This window comes from Eptesicus fuscus, chromosome 10 (genome assembly GCF_027574615.1).
Source record: "Eptesicus fuscus isolate TK198812 chromosome 10, DD_ASM_mEF_20220401, whole genome shotgun sequence".
In the NCBI taxonomy this organism is placed as follows: domain Eukaryota; kingdom Metazoa; phylum Chordata; class Mammalia; order Chiroptera; family Vespertilionidae; genus Eptesicus; species Eptesicus fuscus.
The window spans coordinates 63,928-86,378 of NC_072482.1; the positions used below are offsets into that span (position 1 = coordinate 63,928).

General features: G+C 43.8%; 1 protein-coding gene across 2 annotated transcripts; it reads left to right on the top strand.

Annotated features, from left to right (window-relative positions):
• The first annotated feature begins 5,659 nt into the window (after positions 1–5,659).
• On the top strand, positions 5,660–22,179 carry LOC103304533 (epididymal secretory glutathione peroxidase-like). 2 transcript variants are annotated; one of them, XM_008161398.1, is made up of 5 exons: positions 5,660–5,746; positions 10,135–10,288; positions 19,471–19,588; positions 19,955–20,054; positions 21,973–22,179. In XM_008161398.1, exons 1-5 carry the CDS (start codon positions 5,660–5,662, stop codon positions 22,177–22,179), a joined length of 666 nt encoding a protein of 221 aa, XP_008159620.1. The 2 variants fall into 2 exon arrangements, with proteins under 2 accessions (XP_008159620.1, XP_027994573.1); XM_028138772.1 differs by lacking the exons at positions 19,471–19,588; positions 21,973–22,179 and having other exon boundaries at positions 19,955–20,016.
• Positions 22,180–22,451: the final 272 nt, after the last annotated feature.

Below are 22,451 nucleotides of genomic sequence, written 5' to 3' on the forward strand. Positions count from 1 at the left end.
CATAGAAGAAGCCACATGGAGACTAGAAGGAGAGGTAGAGACACAGAACAGGCTGGTGTGGTGGTTAAAAATTGAGAGGGATATCTCAGCTGAGGAGGTTTCCACTGAAGAGTGAGGGGTCCCAGCCCCACATCAGGTTCCCCTGCCCAGGATACAAGGCTGGGAAGAGAAGTCCCCATAACTTCTGGCTCTGAAAACCAGGAGGGATTGTGACTAAGGGATATAGAGGGCTTCTGGCATCTGGGGCCTTCCTATTAAAGGGCCAGAGCATGGACTTACTGGGACTCCCTCACTCTGAGCTCCATTGCTGGAGCAGATGCTTGAAAGGTATCAGGAACATATGGAAGGGAACGGAGTCCTCTGGCTTTAGGGAGAGGTCTGGTGGGCAGCTTTCTCCCAGACAAAGTGCTTGCAGAGGCCATTGTTTCTTTGCTGGGACCTCCCCCAACACACACCAAGTAGGCAGACAGGTGCCATATTGGAGTCTCCATCAAGTTGGCAAACACTGTACACCCTGACCTGAGACCCCACCTCACTCAATTTGTCAGCCCACCCAAGTCACTTCCAGCAGCTTTTTCATATAAATGGCTGCTCTACTATAAACTTTCCTAAAATCTTTCAAAGTTCCCCAAACCCCAAATAAGCAGTGACAGGCATCAATGTACCCTGTACCTCATGTAGCCCAAAGCCCGGCACTAGTGGCAGCCAGCCTCAGTTCACAGTTTGGCCTCTCTCAGGTATTTCCAATCCCAGGACAAATGGCAACCATCTGCAGATCACTTTATAGCTCCTATCAGGTGGCCCTGGCCAGGGCATAGCTAGTGGCTGACTTTGGCCTATACCAGAGCCCCTCCCAAAAATCCCCAGAACCCAGAACCATCCAATTACCTCCACAAATGACACATTCAAAGGGAAGATTAGCAGGCACAAGAGCCCCATTAAAGTGAATCCTGTTCCTTGTGGTCAACTCCTGCACAACAGTTCTTCCACTGTGGTCACAGCCAGTCCTCACAACCAGTCAGCGTGAGAGTCAATTCCACCCACTGACATGCAAACAGCAATCAAGGCTCAACTACAACAGAGGTTACACACTACCCACACAAGGGACACATCCAGCTAATTGGCCAAGGATACTTCACCACTAGATGTAATAAGGACACCTATGACATAAAGGCCACTCTACCAAGATCAGGAGAAGTAGAATCTCTTAGTAATATATAGGAACAAACATAGTGAGGCAGCTAAAATGAGGAGACAAAGAAACATGCTCCAATTGAAAGAACAGAACAAAAGTCCAGAGAAAAGAACTAAACAAAATGAAGAAAGACAATATACCAGATGCAGAGTTTAAAACACTGGTTATAAGCATGTTCAATTAACTTAAAGGAAGAGTAGAATTTCCACTAAGAACTTTAGCAAAGAGCCTAAGCCGGTTTGGCTCAGTGGATAGAGCGTCGGCCTGTGGACTCAAGGGTGCCAGGTTCAATTCCAGTCAAGGGCATATACCTTGGTTGCGGGCACATCCCCAGTAGGGGGTGTGCAAGAGGCAGCTGATCGATGTTTCTCTCTCATCGATGTTTCTAACTCTCTATCCCTCTCTCTTCCTCTCTGTAAAAAATCAATAAAATATATTTAAAAAAATAATAATCTTTAAAAAAAGAACTTTAGCAAAGAAATAGGAAACATAAAAATAAAAATAGAAAACATATAAAAGAACCAGTCAGAAATGAATAATATAACTGAAATGAACAGTACATTTGAGAAAATTACCAGTAGATTAAATGAAGCAGGCAATTGAGTTAGTGATTTGGAACATAAGGTAGGAGAAAACACCCAATCAGAGCAACAAATGAAGACAGTATAAGGAGCCTCTGGAACACCTCCAAGTGTACCAACATTTGCATCATAATTCATATCACGGGGATACCAGAAGGAGAAGAGAGAGAGCAAGGAATTGAAAACCTATTTGAAGAAATAATGATGGAAAACTTCCCTAATCTAGCAAGGGAACAAGACACACAAGTCTAGGAAGTTCAGAGAGTCCCAAATGAGTCACACCAAGACACATCATAATAAAAATGGCAGAGGTTAAAGGCAAAGAGAGAATCATAAAGGCAGCAAGAGAAAAGTAATTAGTTACCTACAAAGGAATGCTCATATGTCGGGAGCAACCTCAGTTGACAAAGTCCTGAGAGGGCAGGTTTCACAAAGTGGCCTGCCTGTTCCCAAGGTTAGTCATACATCCTGCCCCCCTCTTAGGCTTAGAGACCCCTAAGCACAATAGTTAGTAATCACACATTCAGCCCCCTAAAACGTAGTTAACCTTTAAGCACAGTTAATGTATAAGCGTAATTACCCTTCAGCAAGAAGCATGGCTAGACTATATGATGGTAAGGAATTTAGGGGGCATCGGGGGTGTATGCATAGGTATAGCCGTTAGGATCTTAGACAAGATAAGGAGCTTTTTGTAAAGGTCAGTAGGAAACCTTAAACAAAGGGGTATAATCATGCTTATATTATAGGAATGATGTAATGTATGGAATGTAACTGACCCTGTATAAAAGTGTGGAGAAAAATAAACTCAGGATGGCAAGCGGGAAGTGCTTGCATCCTCCCGATCCCATCCTGTTCTCTGTCTGTCATTTCTCATCCTCACCCCCCTTGCAGGTACTGTTCGACTGATGCCGGCAGGCTCCGGCACTCATATGATTGTCAGCTAATTTCTCAACATAAACTTTGCAAGTCAGAAGAGATTGGCACAAAATATTCAAAGTGATGAAAAGCAAGGGCTTACAACCAAGATTACTCTACCCAGCAAGGCTTATTTAGAACTAGAGGCCTGGTGCACAAATCTGTGCATGGGTGAGGTCTGGCCAGCCTGCCCTGACCAAGTTCAATCAGGGCTGGGCCAGACAGAGAAGGGGCCACAGGGGTTGGCCAGCTGTCTCCGCCCCCTGATTGGGCCAGTTGGTTGGCTACAGTGTGTGTCATAGCAACTGGTTGTTCCAGTTGTTCAAGTTGTTCTGGTCTTTCTGGTCACTTGGCTTTTATATAGTATGTAGACTAGAGGCCCAATGCACAAAATTTGTGCAAGGTCCTTGGCCCCGACCCCTGCCCACTGCCACCATGGCTGGGGCCTCTGCTGCCTCTGCTGCGCCCCCCCCCCCCCCGCCCCCGCTCCCCGCTGTGGCTTGTCTGGAATGAAGGACTTCTGGAAGGATGTCCAGTCTAATTAGCATATTACACTTTTATTATTATAGATTGAAAGAGAGATTAATAGCATCCCAGACAAGAAAAAGCTAAAGAAGTTCATCACTGCAAAATAAATCAGTATTACAAGAAATGTTAAAGGGAATTCTTTAAGAAGAAGGTACAAAACTAAAAATCTATATATAAAAAAGCCTAAGCGACCAAATGGCCGATCGACTGGTCGCTATGATGCACACTGACCACCAGGGACAGACGCTTAATGCAGGAGCTTCCCCCTGGTGATCAGTGTGTTCCTATTGTGGGAGCACTGTTCAGCTGACTGACAGGTGCCAGACACCAGGCTCATGGCTGGCAAGAGCCACTGGCGGTGTGAGCCTCTCCCGCCTCCGCAGCAGCACTACTGGAGCAGCAGCTGTGGCAGGCACAGTGGGGCCCAGATGAGCCGGAGCAAGTGGTGCGGTGCCCAGCCTGGGCTCGGGCTCCTCCCTGGCCACTTGCCTCTTCACACAGTACTATACCCCTCTGACATCCCCTGAGGGGTCCTGGATTGCGAGAGGGCACAGGCCAGACTGAGGGACCCCACCAGTTCATGAATCCATGCACCAGGCCTCTAGTATATATATAATGTAATATGACTCAGCCATAAAAAGACTAACTTGCCATTTGCAACAATATGGGTAGACCTAGAAGATATTATGTTAAGTGAAATAAGTCAGACAGAGAAAAACAAATACAACATCATTTCACTTAGATGTTGAATCTAAAAAATAAATAAATAAATGAACAAACAAATTCATAGATACAGAGAGCATTTTCATGGCTGTCAGATGGGAAGGTGCTAGAGAGATGGGTTAAAAGGGTGAGAGGATTAAAGAAACAAACTGGCATTTACAAAATAGGCACAGCATCAGAAAGACGGTCAATAATATTGTGATAACTATGCATGGTGCCAGGTGGGCATTGGACTTATGAAGCATCACTTTGAAAGTTATATAAATGTCTAATCACTATATTGTGGACCTGAAATTAATATAATATTTTAGGTCAACTGTAATTAAAAATAATAAAAAATATATTTTAAAAGGAACTAATTATTACCGCTTTTTTATATAGCTCTGATGAGTACTATATGAGTTTTTCAAGAATTCAAACAATAAACATGCATGCCTCTGGGGAAAGAAGAAGGAAAATGGAGTTTGGGAATCAAAGAAATGAGTAATAAATAAAGCAAAAGAGGGTCCTTGCAAGGACAAACAATCATGAACTTAGGAGTACGATTAACTCAAACCTTAGCACTTGAGGTCCAAAAAGTAAAAGTGTACTGGAGACAAGAAAGAGGAAGGTCTTGGTAAGTTCCTGGAGGCTGAAGAGGATGTTAGTTATGTCATGTGAGAAGCCCAGAAATTCCTAGGGCTCTGGATCTACATCACTATAGCATCTATTCCAAAATTTTAGCTGACACTATTGAGCAATTGATGGAAACTGCTGCTGAATGAGTGTTGTGAAAATGTTTGCTGGCTGAGAGGCAAAGCTTTTTTCTTGATTCTTTCAAGAAAAGAACGCCTTTAAAAAGCACTGCATTCGGAATGGCAGACTCTTCTCCAGCAAGTTAACCGGTGTGGTTGCCCCGCCTCCCACCCCCCTGCCCCACTGTCGGTAAGAGCCTTTGAAGCCAGACTGACACCCAGGCTGGTACCACCATTCCTTTTAACCTTGGCCAATCTGATAAATGCAGAATACATCTTTCCTTGTTTAAACCTCTTTGATTATCGGTGAGAAGAGAACATTGAATCCTACTACAGATGCCATTTGGTTTCTGTCTGGTGCCCATTTTTCTGTTGGGCCGATTGTTTTTTCTTACTAACTTACAAAGCATGTGTATAAAGAACACATTGAATGCATGTGTATAAGAATACATAAATGTGCTTCCTTCACATACTGGTATACTTAAAATATTTTTCCCACTCAGGGCCAGTTTCCTTCCAACTCTTTTAGAGAGCTCCTATATGATCCATCCTTTGATTTTTTTTTAAGCTCAAATAATATTAGAAATAGTACTTGGAATATCTATGTCATCCCTTTTGCCTGAGTTTACTGCAAAGTCTGGGAGGCTGTGTCTGCATCTAAAACTCTTATTCATTCAGTAAACAAAGATAATGACCTTTAAGGGCCATGGAGTACTTGCCATCACCCTTTCATAATTCTGCCAGGATTTATGAGCCTCAGGTCTTCGTCGCACTGCTGAGCGCTGAGTGCTCATGTGGGTGTGTGTAGGTAAGGATGTGGTTTAAATTCCACATCCTGGTGCCCCACTCACACCCCCCAGAAATACTTGCCACACTGTTATTGGCCTGTGCAGGCTTGGGCTCTTCCCTGCCAGGATATCAAAAGGCTGCTGAGATGCATAAGGGCCTCAGACTCTCAGACTAGTGATCTACAGTCACTAATAATGACTGCACAGTTAAGGGCCTCCTATCTTTTCCCACTTCTCCTAGCTGGCTTTGTGCAGACAAATCCCAAGCTGGAGAAGATGAAGGTGAGTGACTTCCAGATAAAACAGGGCAGTGTTCTAATGGGAAATGCTTCTTCTTTTTTTTTAAATTTATCTTTGTTGCCCTGGCCAGTTTTGCTAAGTGGTAAGAGCGATGGCCTGTGGACTGAAGGGTCCCAGGTTCAGTCTGTCAAGGGCACATGCCTCAGTTGTAGGCTCAATACCCGGGCCTGGTTGCCAGGCAGGAGGAAACTAATCAATGTGTCTCTCTCATATCAGTGTTTCTCTCTGTCTCTCCCCCTCCTTTCTACTCTCTAAAAACCAATGGAAAAAATATCCTTAGGTGAGGATTAACAAAAAAATTATATATATATATATATATATATATATATATATATATATATATATAGTTTAAAGTATTATAGATGTTCTCTTATTTCCCCATTGACCTCCTCCATTCCACACTTACCCCACCCCAGGCCTTCACCACACTATTGTCTGTGTCCATGGGTTACACCTAGATACATATAAGTTCTTTGGTTAGAAGTTACTCTTTTGTCTTGGTCTCCACAATCCCATATTTCATCCCTTCTTGTAAGACACCAACCTCTGCTTTCTTCTTTTTGGTGGTTTCCCTTAAACATTCCTTCTCTTCTCTGTGAATCTCTTCAAATCTATAAACGGATGTTTCTTGAATGGAATATGGGTAGCAAAAAAAAGAGCCTCTTTCCTATGGTCCTTTTTCTGCTCCTTCCTGGGTAGAGACTGCCTGGGTCTCCCTCCAGCCCTCTCAGTGTCTGCCTCAGAGCTGGGTCTGAGGCGTGGAAGAGCACCGGACATCAGAGTGGGAGGGGACAAGGGTTTGGATGAGGGGCTGTGTTGTGTTATCTCACACTGAGCTAGGCAGGAAAATCATAAGGAGGAGGAAAAAAATCATGTGGAAGTTTTTAGGGATGGATAAAGTCAGAGTCATGAGGGCTATGTGAGTCCCAGCCACCTGTCACTACTTGAGCCAAATTCAGCTGAGACAGGGTTGAATCATGTATAAACATTTATTCCAATATTGCCGGCAGCATGGGAGAGCAGTCGGTCACCCTGGAAAGTCTGCTCTCACCCCTGCCTCCCGGCTAGCTGGCTGACTCCATACAGGTAAGGGAGAAAGCTACATGTAGCTTTGAGCTGTGAGTGTAACAGGAAAGGGCAGGGGAGGGTCTGTAGCCCGGCCTTCAGGAGCTCGAGGTCCAATGACAAGGTAGCTAATCTATGATTGCAAACAGCTCAGCCTGTTCTGGGATGCTCAAAGTTCCTGAGGCAAATTCCTGGAGGGGTCAGTGTACAGGCACAGCAACCAAATCAAAGTGTGTCCTGTCCTTGTTCTTCTTTTAAAGTGTATTTCTTTTTACAGCCTGTTTTTCTTCTTGCAACACATCCTCCAGTTTCCCAGTGTCTGTAAGAAAACCTCTTTTCTGTTGTCAGGGGAATCATCATGAAACAGCTGTGACTCTATTTCTGTTCCATGCCCTTCCCCTATCAGTCAGAGAAACATAAAACATGTGGAAAGAATAACAGGAGGATTTAGAACCAGGAGCCTTGGATTCCAGCTTCAGTTCTAATTCCAGTTCTTGGCTGTTGCCTTGTTGACTAAATGTGTGCATGGTAGCCCTAGCCAGTGTGGCTCAGTGTGTTGGAGCATCGTCCTGCATACTAAAATGTTGCAGGTTTGATCCCCAGTATGGATGGTCTCTCCCACATAGATGTTTCTGTCTCTCTCTTCCTCTCCCCTTCTCTCTAAAAACAATAAGCATATCCTCAGGTGAGGATTAAAAAATAATAATAATAATAAATGCTATATGCCTTCTGTGAGATGTAATCTTTTTAAAAACACATGTATGACTGTGATGGGGTGGTTGAAGGAAGGATAGCAATGAACTAGGTGTGAATTAGATAACTTTGAGCAAAAGGGAATCATGATGTTAGGGGCAAATGAATTCTCAATCGCATGGTTGTTACCACTCCTGGCCTTGAACAAATCGCTTCACCTCTTCTAGCCTCTGCTAAATATGGACTGCCATGATTATCAGGAGTAAGCTTGGCTAAAAGGCATCTTCAAGACTAGAGTTTCTCTAAGTCCCCACATCCTAGCCAACATGCTTTTTAGTAATTTTCATTGTAGTAGCAAAGTGGGAGGGGGGGAGGGAGACAAATTATTTAAAATGTTTAGCTTGGAACCACACAACATGGAAATAGAAATTAATGTTTTCATATAATACTAGAGGCTCAGTGAACGAATTCGTGCACAAGTGGGGTCCGGCTGGCCCAGCCCCAATTAGCAGATTGGGGCCAGGCCTGTCAGGAGGAGGAGATGGCAGGAGGTTAGCCAGCAGGCCCACCCTGATTGGGGCTCAATCCTGGGGCTCAATCAGGGCCAGGCCAGCTGGGGGGAGGGGCCACGGGCAATTGGCTGGCTTACTCTGCCTCACTTGGGGTGGGGGGACTGATTGGGAGTGGGGCTGGCAGTGGGGAGGGGCCATGGGAGGTTGGCTGGCCAGCCCCACCCCCAATTGGTGTGGAGGGGGCCAATCGGATGCGGAGCTGGCTGGGGGGAGGGTCCATGGGCTGATGGGAGTGGTGGGGGCTGTGGAGAGGGGCTGCAGGATGTTGACCAGCTGGCCAGCCCCCTATTGGGGTGACGGGGTGATCAAGGGCAGGGCCAATTGGGGTGGTGGGGAGGGGCTGCAGGAGGTTGGCTGGCCAGCCCCCCTATTGGGGGGCGATCAGGGGTGGGGCCGGCCAGGAGGAGGGGATGCCGGCTGATTGGGGTGGGGTGGGCCGATCTGGGGCATGGTCTGCTGGTGGGAAGGGCTGTGAGCATCATAGCAACTGGTCATTCAGGTGATTATAGCATCTGGTCGCTGGCTTTTTAGATATATAGATTTCCTCATGCATGTCTGTTTTGTTAGTGCATTTACATGTGCATGCATTTAGGGAAAATTGCAAAAACCTGCAAAGAGAAAACACCTCTCTTCCACCAAGAGGAGTGACTGTGTAGTGACAACCTAATGTGCTGGTGATGGAGGCAGTGGGCATATACAATTGGGAACCTTAGGTTCTGTTTTGTGCTGCATCACACCTTCTTTAGATGGGGAAGATGGTGTTTGGCTAAAATCTTTTCTAGTCCATTGCATTTCCAGGGAGTCTAGTTTATTCTTAATTTAAGTCTGTATCTTCCTTATCATGGTTTTCTCCCCTTTCTTTGATCACTTACCGTTTTTCTCACCATGTGGTTTGGTGGCTTCCTTTTCATACTTCTATTTTATACTTCCTATATCCCGTGAGCAATTTGTAGCAACTTCCCCTCAGTATACTTTGGGTACTGCATGGACCTGCATTGATAGAGAAGGAATACGACAGATCTGCCTTGCTGAGGAATTTAATTTAAGAACAGGCAATGAGAATTTCATGTAGAACTTTTATCTGGTGTGTAGAACTCTGATCAAATATGTTCAGGAGATTTGGGGAGAAACAGGACAGATGGAGCTGATGATGAAGGCAAGTATCAGATGCCTAGGGAACAGTAAGGTGAGGAGCGGAGTGTGGAGTGTGGTGGGTACTGCTAGCCAGACATATTTTAGTGAGTTCTTCATCTCCTTTCAAGGGAACTACAAAAAGTTGGAGTTTTTCTAGTATTGGCTTGTAAGATCATCATATAAATAAGAGAGTGACATGAGAGGAAAAAAATTATTCAAGGTAGAGATAATATTAGATTCTAGAATGTTAAACCTGGAAGGCCCCTTGAGGATGTGATGGTAACCTAGGTGAATGTCTTCTTTCCCCATTGGGGAAACTGAGGGTAAAGGATGAGAACTGCCCAGGTTCACAAAGGAATTGAGAGTAGAGCTGACTTCTGATTCCACAAATCAAAGAGCCAGAGCTCTTTGCGCTCCACCATGCTAATGGGCATGGTGAGAAGTCAGATGGTATGAGGACAATTAGAGAAGGAACCAACCCATTGTGAAGTACTTAAGCAACTGAAAACCTTTCCTATGTTGAGAGAATCAACGCAGAATACGAAGTAGCCTTATTCTCACAGAAACATGAAAGCCAGTGTGCTTTACTCTTTGGCCCCACATCCCAGGTCCGCCCATCCCAGCTCATGATTCTCTGGTCTTTTTCATTCATCCAAGGATCTGGTCATATCTAGCTTCTTTCAGGACAACATGAAAAAAGATTTGACTGTCTTTTACTAAAAAAAAAAAAAAAAATGGTTGGCTTTCAAATCACAAGAACTCTCAGTCTTGTCACTGACTTCTCATACAATTCTTGTTTGTGTCCTGTGTTTCAGCTACTACATGTATTCTCCATTGAGTGAATTGAAAGATGACACAGATGTTAGAAATTATTGTTATTCATGTCATCATTTTTAAATCTTCCAGATGGATTGCTACAAAGATGTGAAAGGTACCATCTATGAATATGAGGCCCTCACTCTTGATGGAAAGAAACACATTGCATTCAAGCAGTATGTGGGCAAGCATGTTCTTTTTGTCAATGTGGCCACCTATTGTGGTCTAACAGCTCAATATCCTGGTAAGAATTTATATCTAAACCCCCTTGGTACTAAATTTTACAGCTCACTATATTCTGAATCATAATTAGATTTATGTTTTAATTGTAATTATGCATCAAAATAAATACTTATGATGAAGTGACTTCATTCCCCAATGTCAGGAGTCAGCAAACTATGGCCCACAGATCAGATCTGGCCAGCCTGCTTCTATAAACAAAGGCGTACTGGAACACAGCCATGCCCATTCATTTACAGACTGTCTGTGGTTGATTTTATGCTACAAGGCAGAGTTGAAAGGTGGTATGAATACTGGTGACAGAGACCATCTGGCTTGTAAATTCTAAAATATTTACTATTTGACTTTTACAGAGAAAGTTTGCTGATTCCTTCTCTATGTCCTGCCTATGCTTTGCTCCTGAGATTTCCAGGAGAATCAATATAGTATGTATATATGAGAATTAGTAACCTATCTGAAGATACAAATATACTTGGTAAATACAGGAGAGAGGATAAATATTTTTGAGACTTTCTCAGTATTTTAAAAGACAAGGAAAGGGGGGGGAGTACTTAAAAATTTTATTAATTAATTTGATTGTTGATAGTGTTACAGATGTCCCCCATTTTCTCCCTCTGCCCCCCTCCACTGGATTTCCACCCCACCACAGATTTTCACCTGTTATCTGTGTCTATGGAATGTGCATATCCTATCTAATAAAAGAGTAATTGATCCTAACTCTGCTACATCACAAGCCATGCCCATAGGCCACGCCCACCAGCCAATCAAGAGAAAATATGCAAATAAACCCAACCAAGATGGCTGTGGCCACAGAGAGCAGGAAGGAGGCTTGGGTTTGCCCAGCAACAGAGGAAACCAAGCTTTCCGCCTGCCCCTGCCGGCCTAGGCCTCCACTCAATGCTACAAAGTTTCAATTATAGAAGGTAAACAAATCCAAACAGAAATGGCGGCAGCTACAGAGCTGGAAGAGCAGGAGGCAAGGGTTGCCCCTGGAATTGGAGGAAGCAAAGCTTCTGCAGCCCTGGCTGGCCTAGGCCTCTGCTCCAGGCTACAAAGTTTCAATTGTAGAAGATACATAAATCACAGATACCAGGGCCTCTACTTGGGTAGCCAGGGAGTGTGGCCGGCCTGCAAACCACCACAGGCCCTTCACCCAGGCCACCCCACACCCCAAGGGAACCACCACCCTGATCCGGGACACCCTTCAGGGCAAACCAGATGGTCCTCACCCATGCACCAGGCCTCTATCCTATCTAATAAAAGAGTAATATGCAGATTGACCATCACTCCAACACACAAGATGGCTGCCCCCATGTGGTCAAAGATCCTGCCCCCATGTGGACACAAGGTGGCCACCACAAGATCGCCAGCAGAGGAGGGCAGTTAGGAGGGACCAGGCCTGCAAGGAAGGGCAGTTGGGGCAATCAAGCCCAAAGGGGAGGGCAGTTAGGGGTGACCAGGCTGGCAGAGGAGGGAAGTTGGGGGTGACCGGGCCTGCAGGGAAGGGTAGTTGGGTGGGACCCAGGCCTGCAGGGGAGAGCAGTTGCGGGGGACCAGGCCTGCAGGGGAGGGCAGTTAGGGTTGACCAGGCCTGAAGGGGAGGGCAGTTAGGGGCAAACACGCTGGCAGGGGAGCAGTTAGGCATCAATCAGGCTGGCAGGGGAGTGGTTAGGGGGTGATCAGGCTGGCAGGAAGGCAGAAGTGGTTAGGGGCAATCAGGAAGGCAGGCAGGTGAGCAGTTGGGAGCCAGCAGTCCTGGATTGTGAGAGGGATCCCAGATTGGAGAGGGTGCAGGATGGCCTGAAGGACACCCCCTACCCCCATCGTGCATGAATTTCGTGCACCGGGCCTCTAGTATATACATAAGTCTCTTGGTTAATCTCTTCCTGCCCTCCCTCCCACCTTGCCTCTGAGATCTGTCAGTCTATTCCATGCTTCTATATCTATGATCCTATTTTGTTTGTCAGTTTATCTTGTTCATTATATTTCACATATAAGTCAGATCATGTGATATATGTATTTCTCTGACTGGCTTCTTTCACTTAGCATAATTTTCTCCAGGTCCCTCCATGCTGTCTCAAAGGGTAAGACATCCTTCCTTTCTACTGCTGATAGTATTCCATTGTATAAATGTACCACAGCTTTTTTATCCACTCATCTACTGATGGGCACTTGGGCTGTTTCCAGATCTTAGCTATTGTAAATTGTGCTGCTATGAACATAGGGGTGCATACATTCTTTCTGATTGATGTTTTAGGATTCTTAGGATATCCCCAGCAGTGAAATTGCTGGGTCAAAGGCAGTTCTATTTTTAATATTTTGAGGAAACTCCATATTGTTTTCCATAATGGCTGCACCAGTCTGCATTCCCACCAGCAGTGTACTAGGGTTCCCTTTTCTCCACATCTTCACCAGCACTTGTTTGTTGATTTATAAATGGTAGCCATTCTGACAGGTATGAAATGATACCTTAGTGGTAGTTTTAATTTGCATTTCTCTGATCATTAGTGACATTGAGCATTTTTTCATATGTCTATTGGCTATCTGTATGTCCTCTTTGGAGAAGTGTTTATGCAGGTCCTTTGCTGATTTTCTAATTGAAAACTTACAACCAACATCATATTCAATGGGAAAAAAAATAAGTGTTTCCCTTAAGAACAGGAACAAGACAGGGATGTCCACTTTCATCACTCTTATTTAACATAGTATTGGAAGACAGCCACAGCAATCAGACAAGAAGAAAAAATAAAAGGCATCCAAATTAGAGAGGAGGAAGTAAAACTCTCATTATTCGCAGATGACATGATATTGTACAAAGAAAATCCTAAAGACTCCACCAAAAAAAAAAAAATACTAGATTGAATAAATGAATTTTGCAACATAGCAGGATACAAAATAAATAGCCAAAAAATTAATGGCATATTTATACACCAATAATGAAATCTCAGGAAGAGAAACTAAAACAACAATCCCATTTACCACTGCAACACCAAAATAATGAGATACCTAGAAATAAACTTAACCAAGGAGGTAAAATACTTGTACTCAGAAAATTAAAGGACATTGAAAAAAAGAGATATAGGAAGATATAAATAAGTGGAAATGTATACTGTGTTCATGTATGGGAAAAATTAACATCATTAAAATATCCATATTACCCAAAACAGTCTATAGATTCAATGCAATCCCTATTAAAAGACCAATCACATAATTCACATATCTAGAACATATATTCCAAAAATTTATATAAAACCCAAAAGACCTCAAGGAGAAAGAATAAAGTTGGGGGAATCACAATACCAGATTTCAAGCTATACTATAAAGCCATTGTAATAAAAGCAGCCTGGTACTGGCACAAGAACAGGCATGTAAATCAATGGAACAGATGGGAGAACCCAGAAATCAACCCAAGTCATTATGCTCAATTAATATTTGACAAAGGAGGCAAAAACATACAATGGAGTCAAGACAGTCTCTTCAATAAATGGAATTAGGAAAATTGGGCAGATACATGGAAAAAAATGAAACTAGACCACCAATTTTCACCATACACAAGAAATAAACTCAAAATGGATACAGGATTTAAATGTAAGTTGTGAAACCATAAAAATCCTATAAGAAACCATAGGCAGCAATATCTCGGACATCTCACATAGCAGAATTTTTGCCAATACATCTCCTAGGGTGAGAGAAACAAAGAAAAAAAAATACATCTTTTTTAAAATTATTCTTTATTGATTAAAATATTACATATATCTCCTTCCCCCCCTCATTGACCTCTCCCCTGCCACTCCCACCCCCCAGCACATGGCCTCAAACCCCTAGTATCTATGTCCATGAATACATGTCCGTGGTTGATCTCTTACTCCCCTCTCCCAACCTCCCCTGCCTTCCTTCTGAGGTTTGAGGGTTTGCTCGATGCTTCTATCTCTGGATCTATTTTTGTTCATCAGTTTATGTTGTTCATTATATTCCACAAATGAGTGAGATCATGTGATATTTATCTTTCTCTGACTGGCTTATTTCACTTAGCAAAATGCTCTCCATGTCCTCTGCACAGCTAAAGAAACCAGCACCAAATTGAAAACAGAACCCACTACATGGGCGAACATACACTGAGTGGCCAAACTATTATGATTTCTGAATGCATAATAATCTGGCCACTCAGTGTGTGTATTTATATATATTAGAGGCCTGGTGCATGAATTTGTGCATGGGTGGGTCCGGCCAGCCTGGCCAGGGCAGGGGCAGGGGGACATGGGCGATTGGTCAGCCTGCCTGCTGGTCGAACTCCTGGACAATTTGAATATTAGCCTTTTATTATATAGGATACACACTAAGTGGCCAGATTATTATGTGTTCGGAAATCATAATAATCTGGCCACTCAGTGTATTCACCAATGTTACATCTGATAAGGGTAAATTTCTAAAACATATAAATAACTCATACAGCTCAACAAGAGGAGAAAAGGTGTTTTATACTTAAAACGGCATTTAATTGGATTGAAGTTTGGTAAAAGAGGAGGCAATAATAGAAGCAAATATTCCCTCTCCAACCATGACAGCTCCTTAGATGTAGTTTTCTCTTTCTGTGAATTATGCAGAGAAGTATCTTTCCTATGCTTTAGGCCATGTGGTTTAAAAGCAATAAATAATGAAAACGATGGATTATATCAGAAACAGGTGCATTTCTTTTATTGAAACTAATAAGAACTTCATTTTTTGTTTTTTATTAGGCTTTGAATGGGTAATATATTCAAAAATTTCACAATTCAACAGGAATGAAAATATTTAGAGTAAAAAGTTATTCCACCTCGTTCCCCTTACTCCAGATGACAATATTATCATGTTTACAAAATACAGGGTGGAGCAAAAGTAGGTTTACAGTTGAGAGTACACAAAGCAAGAGTTTATTCTTGTATTATTATTTACTAACTAGAGGCCAGATGCACGAAATTTGTGCAAGGGGCTCAGCCCTCACAGCCCTGGCTTCATCCGGAAGGTCGTCCAGAAGGTCATTTGGCTATAAGTCTAATTAGCATATTATGCTTTTATTATTATAGATTATTACAGTACTAGAAGCCCAGTGCGCGAAATTCATGCACGGGAGCTGGGGGGTGTCCCTCAGCCCAGCTTGCACCCTCTCCAATCTGGGACCCCTCGAGGGATGTCCGACTGCCCATTTAGGCCCGATCCCACCGGACATCCCTCTGACAATCCAGAATTGCTGGCTCCCAACTGCTCGCCTGCCTGCCTTCCTGATTGCCTCAAACCACTTCTGCCTGCCAGCCTGATCACCCCCTAACCACTCCCCTGCCAGCCTGATTGATGTCTAACTGCTCCCCTGCCAGCCTGTTTGCCCCCAACTTCCCTCCTCTGCCAGCCTGGTCACCCCTAACTGCCCTCCTCTGGAGGGTTGATTGTCTCCAACTGCCTTCCCTTGCAGGCCTGGTCCCTCTCAACTGCCTTCCCTTGCAGGCCTGGTTCCTCCCAACTGCCCTCCCCTGCTGGCCATCTTGTGGTGGCCATCTTGTGTTCACATGGGGGCAGGATCTTTGACCACATAGGGGTAGCTATCTTGATCTTGTGTGTTGGAGTGATGGTCAATCTGCATATTACTCTTTTATTAGATAGGAGGATAGAGGCCTGGTGCACAGATGGGGACCAGCTGGTTTGCCCTGAAGGGTGTCCTGGATCAGGGTGGGCTTCACTTGGGGCGTGGAGCAGCCTAAGCGAGGGGCCTGTGGTGGTTTGCAGGCCAGCCACGCCCCCCTGGCAACCTAAGCAGAGGCCCTGGTATCTGGAATTTTTTTACCTTCTACAATTGAAACTTTGTATCCTGGAGTGGAGCCAAGCCTCCTGCTCACTCCATGGCCGGCAGCCATTTCTGTTTGGATTTGTTTACCTTCTATAATTGAAACTTTGTATCCTTGAGTGGAGGTCTGGGCCCGCCAGAGTGTGTGGAAAGCTTGGCTTCCTCTGTTGCCGGGGAAACGCAAGCCTCCCTTCTGGTAGCCATCTTGGTTAGGGTTAATTTGTATACTCGGCCTGATTGGTTGGTGGGCATGGCTTGACTGGTGGGCGTGGCTTATGTAGCAGAGTGATGGTTAATTTGCATATTACTCTTTTATTAGAGAGGATTTTCCACACAAACAACTATAAACCTACTTTTGCCCTACACTGTATAATAGATCAATTCTTTTTTCTGCTCTTCCTCCAGCTGATGACTAATATAAATACTACTTGCCATGTTGTTTTTTAAAATTAATAAGGTGCTTTGGAGTTCAGGCCATTTTCTTATTTCTTAAAAAACTTAGTAATATTCTATTGAACCACAATTCATTTTCCCAGTTTAAAAGAACTTTAAAAACCAATTTATTCTGTTCCCACTCTGTATATAACAGATGAGTAAACTGAATATTTGCTTAAGGATTGGATGACTGGCTTCCTGATTTATTGTCTCTTTTTCCTGGAAGATGCAATGACCTATAGTGACTAATGACAAGAGGGAAGCATGCAGGGAAAGTGCTGAGGAACCATGTGTATACAGGAAAACAATATCTAGAAAAATTATCCTATTTAATAAAAAAGTAATGTGCAAATTAACCATCACTCCACTACACCCACAAGCCACACCACCAGCCATGCCCACCAGCCAATCAGAGCGAGTATGCAAATAAATCCCAACCAAGATGGCTGCGGCCACAGAGAGCAGGAGGGAAGCTTGGGTTTCCTTGGCAATGGATGAAGTCAAGCTTTCCACACACCCTGGCAGGCCCAGGCCTCCACTCCAGGCTACAAAGTTTCAATTATAGAAGATAAATAAATCCCAACAGAAATGGCTGCCGCCACGGAGTGAGCAGGAGGCTTGGCTCTGCTCAAGGCTACAAAGTTTCAATTGTAGAAGGTAAATAAACCCCAGATACCAGGGCCTCCACTTGGGTCGCCAGGGGGCATGGCTGGCTCACAAACCACCACAGGCTCTTTGCTCAGGCCTCCCCACGCCCCAAGGGAACCCCCACCCTGATCCGGGACACCCTTCAGGGCAAACCAGCTGGCCCCCACCTGTACACCAGGCCTCTATCTTATCTAATAGAAGAGTAATATGCAGATTGACCATCACTCCAACACACAAGATGGCTGCCCCATATGGTCAAAGATCCTGCCCCCATGTGGACACAAGATGGCCACCATAAGATGGCCAGAAGGGGAGGGCAGTTGGGAGGGACCAGGCCTGCAAGGGAGGGCAGTTGTGGGCAATCAGGCAAGCAGACTAGGGCAGTTGGGAGGCGCCAGGCTGGCAGAGGAGGAAAGTTGGAGGCAAACAGGCTGACAGGAGAGCAGTTAGACATAAATCAGGCTGGCATGGGAGTGGTTAGGGAGTGATCAGGCTGGCAGGCAGAAGCGGTTTGAGGCAATCAGAAAGGCAGGCAGGCGAGCAATTGGGAGCCAGCAATCCTGGATTGTGAGAGGGAAGTCTGACTGCCCATTTAGGCCCGATCCCACCCAGATTGGAGAGGGTGCAGGCTGGGCTGAGGGACAACCCCCCCCATGCACAAATTTCATGCACCAGGCCTCTAGTATATAAATAAAAGTAAATAAAAACACTAAGAAGAGATACTAGTTGGTTGAACTGAATCTACGTGGGTCTAGCTAGTGTTTGCCAGGGTACTGAAGGCATCTAGCTCAGAAAGGGTTAACAAAGATGATTATAAAAGTCTGAGCAGACAAGTTGGCAAACTTCCTGGCAGTGGAAGAAGCAGGTGGGATCTTGCATTTTGGCATACCAAGGAGGAATGCATGTTTACCATCCAAAGATTGTGAAAGAACACAAAGAAGTGAAACTCAGAATTTCTCAGGTTTTCTTGGTCCCTGGCAGGATGACCACACTCTACCCAGGGTGACCAGCCTGTACACAGGAGAGAAGCCCTGTCACTGTCCTTTAAAAAAGGAAAATCTATTAATTAACCAAAATAAGACAAACTTATGAACAGTGATGTTTAAACCTAGCTTTGTTTAAAAATTACCTGGTGAGCTTCTTAAAAAATTGTGGCCAAGAATCTTGGCTGGGTGGAGCATTGAACACTAAGAGGTTGTGGGTTCAATTCTGGTCAAGGCACATACCTAGCCTGTGGTTATCCCAGGCCCAGCACATATGAGAGGCAACGAATTGATGTCTCTCTCCCTTCTTTCTAAAATAAATAAATATGCCCTCAGATGAGGATTGAAAAAGAATTGTGCTAAAGAAAGACATAGCAAAATTTAGCATCTTAACCATTTTTAAGTGTACCACTCAATAGTCTAAAACATTCACATTGTTGTAAAACAAATCTCCAGAACCTTTCATCTTGCAAAACTGAAACTCTACTTTCATTAAACAGCCTCCCTCTTCCTTCTTCCACTCAGGCCCTCAAAACCACCATTCTAATTCTATTTCTATAAATTTAACTACTGTATAAACCTTATGTAAGTGAAGTCGTACAACATTGGTCGTTTTATGATTAGTTTATGTTACTTAACAAACTATCTTCAAGCTTCATCCATAGTGCAGCATATGACAGAATTTCTTTCCTTTTTAAGGCTGAATAATATTCCATTGTATGAATATACCATATTTGTTTATCCATTCATTCATCAATGGACATTTAGGTTGTTTCCACCTCTTGGCTCATGAATAGTGCTGCTAAGGACATGGGTACAAATATCTCTTTGAGACTGCTTTCAATTATTTGCATATATACCTAAAAGATGAATTGATAGATCACTGTTAGTTCCTTTTCTTTTTTCTTTTTTTTTTTTTTTTTTTTTTTTTTTTTTTTTTGAGGAACCTCCATTATATCTTCCATAGTGGTTGCATGATTTTACAATCCCACCAGCAGTGATCTGGTGAGCTCTTGGGGAATAATATAACTGGGAGCCATCTCAGAGGAATGCAACCTGAGAGCTCTGGAATGGGGCCTGGTGGGCCCGCAGCTGACTCTGATGTGCTGCACATTTGGAAAAGACCATATTTTAATAAAGGGCTTTGGATGCATGTCTGAAGATTTGGTACCTGACTTTAGCATTCCTAATCTAGAGCATTTCTCCTCCCTTGGGTCTCTGTTTCCTTCTCTGTGAAATGGAATCTTTCTCTATACAAGGCAAAGTCTCTGGCCAAGCTGCTATCTTGCCCCATCTCTACCACAGAACTGAACACACTTCAGGAGGAACTGAAACCCTTTGGCCTTGTTGTATTGGGCTTTCCCTGCAATCAATTTGGAAAGCAAGAACCAGGTGAAAACTTGGAGATCCTTCCGGGACTGAAGTAAGTACTGCTCAAAACCATGTAGGAGGCCTCTGTACACCTTTCATCGACCTCTGGAGACCCTTCCATATGTGTGACTTACTGGATGGTGCTGGACTAATAGGCTCAGCAGCATCTGCAAACTGACTTTAACTCTGACCTACCCTGGTGAACATTGAAACAGCTGGTTCAGAAACAATGTAGAGCAGAAGGACAGACTGCGGGATAGAGAAAAAATAAGTGAATCAGGGAGGCCAAGCAAAACAATGGCCTTACCTTTCCTTCCCAGCCTGTCTAGTATATGCCCACCTCTTTCTTCCCTTCCCCATGACATCTAATTCTGATGTTCCATCATAACTTTCCTGGTAACATTATGGCTTATTACAGGTATGTCCGTCCAGGGGGAGGATATGTACCTAATTTCCAGCTTTTTGAGAAAGGTGATGTGAATGGTGAAAAAGAACAGAAGGTTTTCACCTTTTTGAAGGTGAGTGAATGACTGACATAAGCCTCTTCTTTCCTAATATGTCTAGCATAACATTGGTGTAGAAATAGACCAAGGGCTCCTTTCCAGAGGAGGGATTGGGCTCTGAGGGAAATCTCCAGATCAGCATGGAGGCTAGAGTTTACACTGTTAGTATCTGTTGAGCTTTGTGTGGTGGAAAGAGGTGTAAAATTGCAGCTTTTCCTGAAACCATCCTCTCTTGCTCATTGACATTCATTCATTCATTCATTCAGGGTACATTTATTGACTGCCTGCTATCTATAAGATAACTTACTAAATACTAAGAATATGAAGATGAATAAGACACAGTGCCTATCCCTTAACAAGCTCATTCTAGAGAGGGAGACATAGAAATCAATAGGTAAAACAAAACTTAACAACTTTTATGAAACAACAACTTTTAGATACAAAGAACATGAGAGCTGAAAGGATCCCTAAAGATGACCAAAGTTCATTGTTCTTAAATGTCAGACTGTGAGCCAAAATTAAATCCTCAGTAAATTGAAGGGACTAGAACAGTATAAGGAGAGTTTTATAAACTCAAATGACTTATAGAGCTGCTCTGCAATTTATTCTTAAAATAATCTTTTTTTTAATCAAATGATAAAGTAATGATTGTTTTTTAATTTCTTATTTGATAAAACAAAATGCTGGTAACTCTACACTGAGTGGCCAGATTGACTGAGTGGCCAGATTGACTGATTATTATGATCTCTGAATGCATAATAATCTGGCCACTCAGTGTACTTATGTATAAGGGAAAGCTTGCAAATCTTGATATGTCAAGGGACCAGAAGATAGTGGCCCCCAGCCTCTGAATAATAAGTCCTCTGCTTCTTTCTAACTACCCACAATTCAGTTCTTATACATGAAAAAACCTTATTTTAAAATCCCAACTCTGTGGTCAGTCTACACTGAGTGGCCAGATTATTATGAGTTCAGAGATCATAATAATCTGGCTACTCACTATATATTGATCCAAAAAGTTATCTTTGAAATGATCAAGACCTGAGAAACCACATTCTAATCCAAGCTACTAGCAGAAAAAGAATCCAAAGGCTAGAGATGTGACATATCTTACTCATGGCGATTTTGTGATGAGGTCATGGGGAAAAACATAAAGAAGAAGCCCACTTTCTAAAACATCACAAACATTCTTGGTAGTAAGTATGGTGGTAATTCACATCCTATATAATAAAGAGGATGTAATGTGCAAATTGACAATCACTCCAACACACAAGGTGGCGGCCCAATGTGGTCAAAGATGGCCACCCCCATGTAGACACAAGATGGCCACCATAAGATGGCTGGCAGGGGAGGGCAGTTGGGAGGGACCAGGCCTGAAAGGGAGGGCAGTTGGAGGGGACCAGCCCTGCAGGGGAAGGAAGTTGGGAGGTACCCAGGCCTGAAGGGCAGGGCAGTTGGGGAGAGAAGGCCAGCAGGGGAGGGCAGTTAGGGGTGACCAGGCTGGCAAGAAAAGGCAGTTAGGGGTGACCGGGCCAGCAGGGGAGCAGTTAGGCATCAATCAGGCTGTCAGGGGAGTGGTTAGAGGTGATCAGGGTGGCAGGCAGAAGTGGTTAGGGCAATCAGGCAGGCAAGCAGTTGGGAGCCAGCAGTCCTGGATTGTGAGAGGGATGTCCGACTGCCCCCAAAGGGTCCCAGATTGGAGAGGGTGAAGGCTGGGCTGAAGGATACACACACACACACACACACACACACACACACACACACACGTGCACAAATTTCTTGCACCGGGCCTCTAGTAATTTATTAAGAATCACAGGAAACTAAAATACCTAGGTGTAGGAGGGGTTGTATCACCTGTGGGTAAAATAGCCTGGGTCATCCAGAAGTAAAAAGGATGTTGTCATTTCTCTTCTTTTTCATCTCTCTGCTTCAGCATTCCTGTCCTCACCCCTCTGAGCTCTTGGGCTCCTTCAAACATATCTCTTGGGAGCCCATAATGGTGCAGGACATTCGCTGGAATTTTGAAAAGTTCCTGGTAGGGCCTGATGGAGTCCCTGTCATGCGCTGGTTCCATCGGGCTCCAGTCAGCGCAGTCAAGTCAGATATCCTGCTATACCTGAAGCAGTTCAAGACTAAATAGTAAGGCCAGGTTGGGCAGAAGTTATCCTGCTTCTCACCTGAAGACCTGTTCAAAAAGATCAACCTTTTTACTACACTCTCTTTTTAAATGTCCTCCCTTTGACTAAATCACCTCTTACTGTTAAAGTTCTCATTCTGTACAAGTAGCTTTATATTTGGAAGACTACGTCTCATTCTCCTTGTAAAGATATGTGGGTGAAAAGCAAAAGAATGAAAATTTTCACTAGCCAATTTGGCTCAGTGGATAGAGTGTTGGCCTTCAGACTGAAGGGT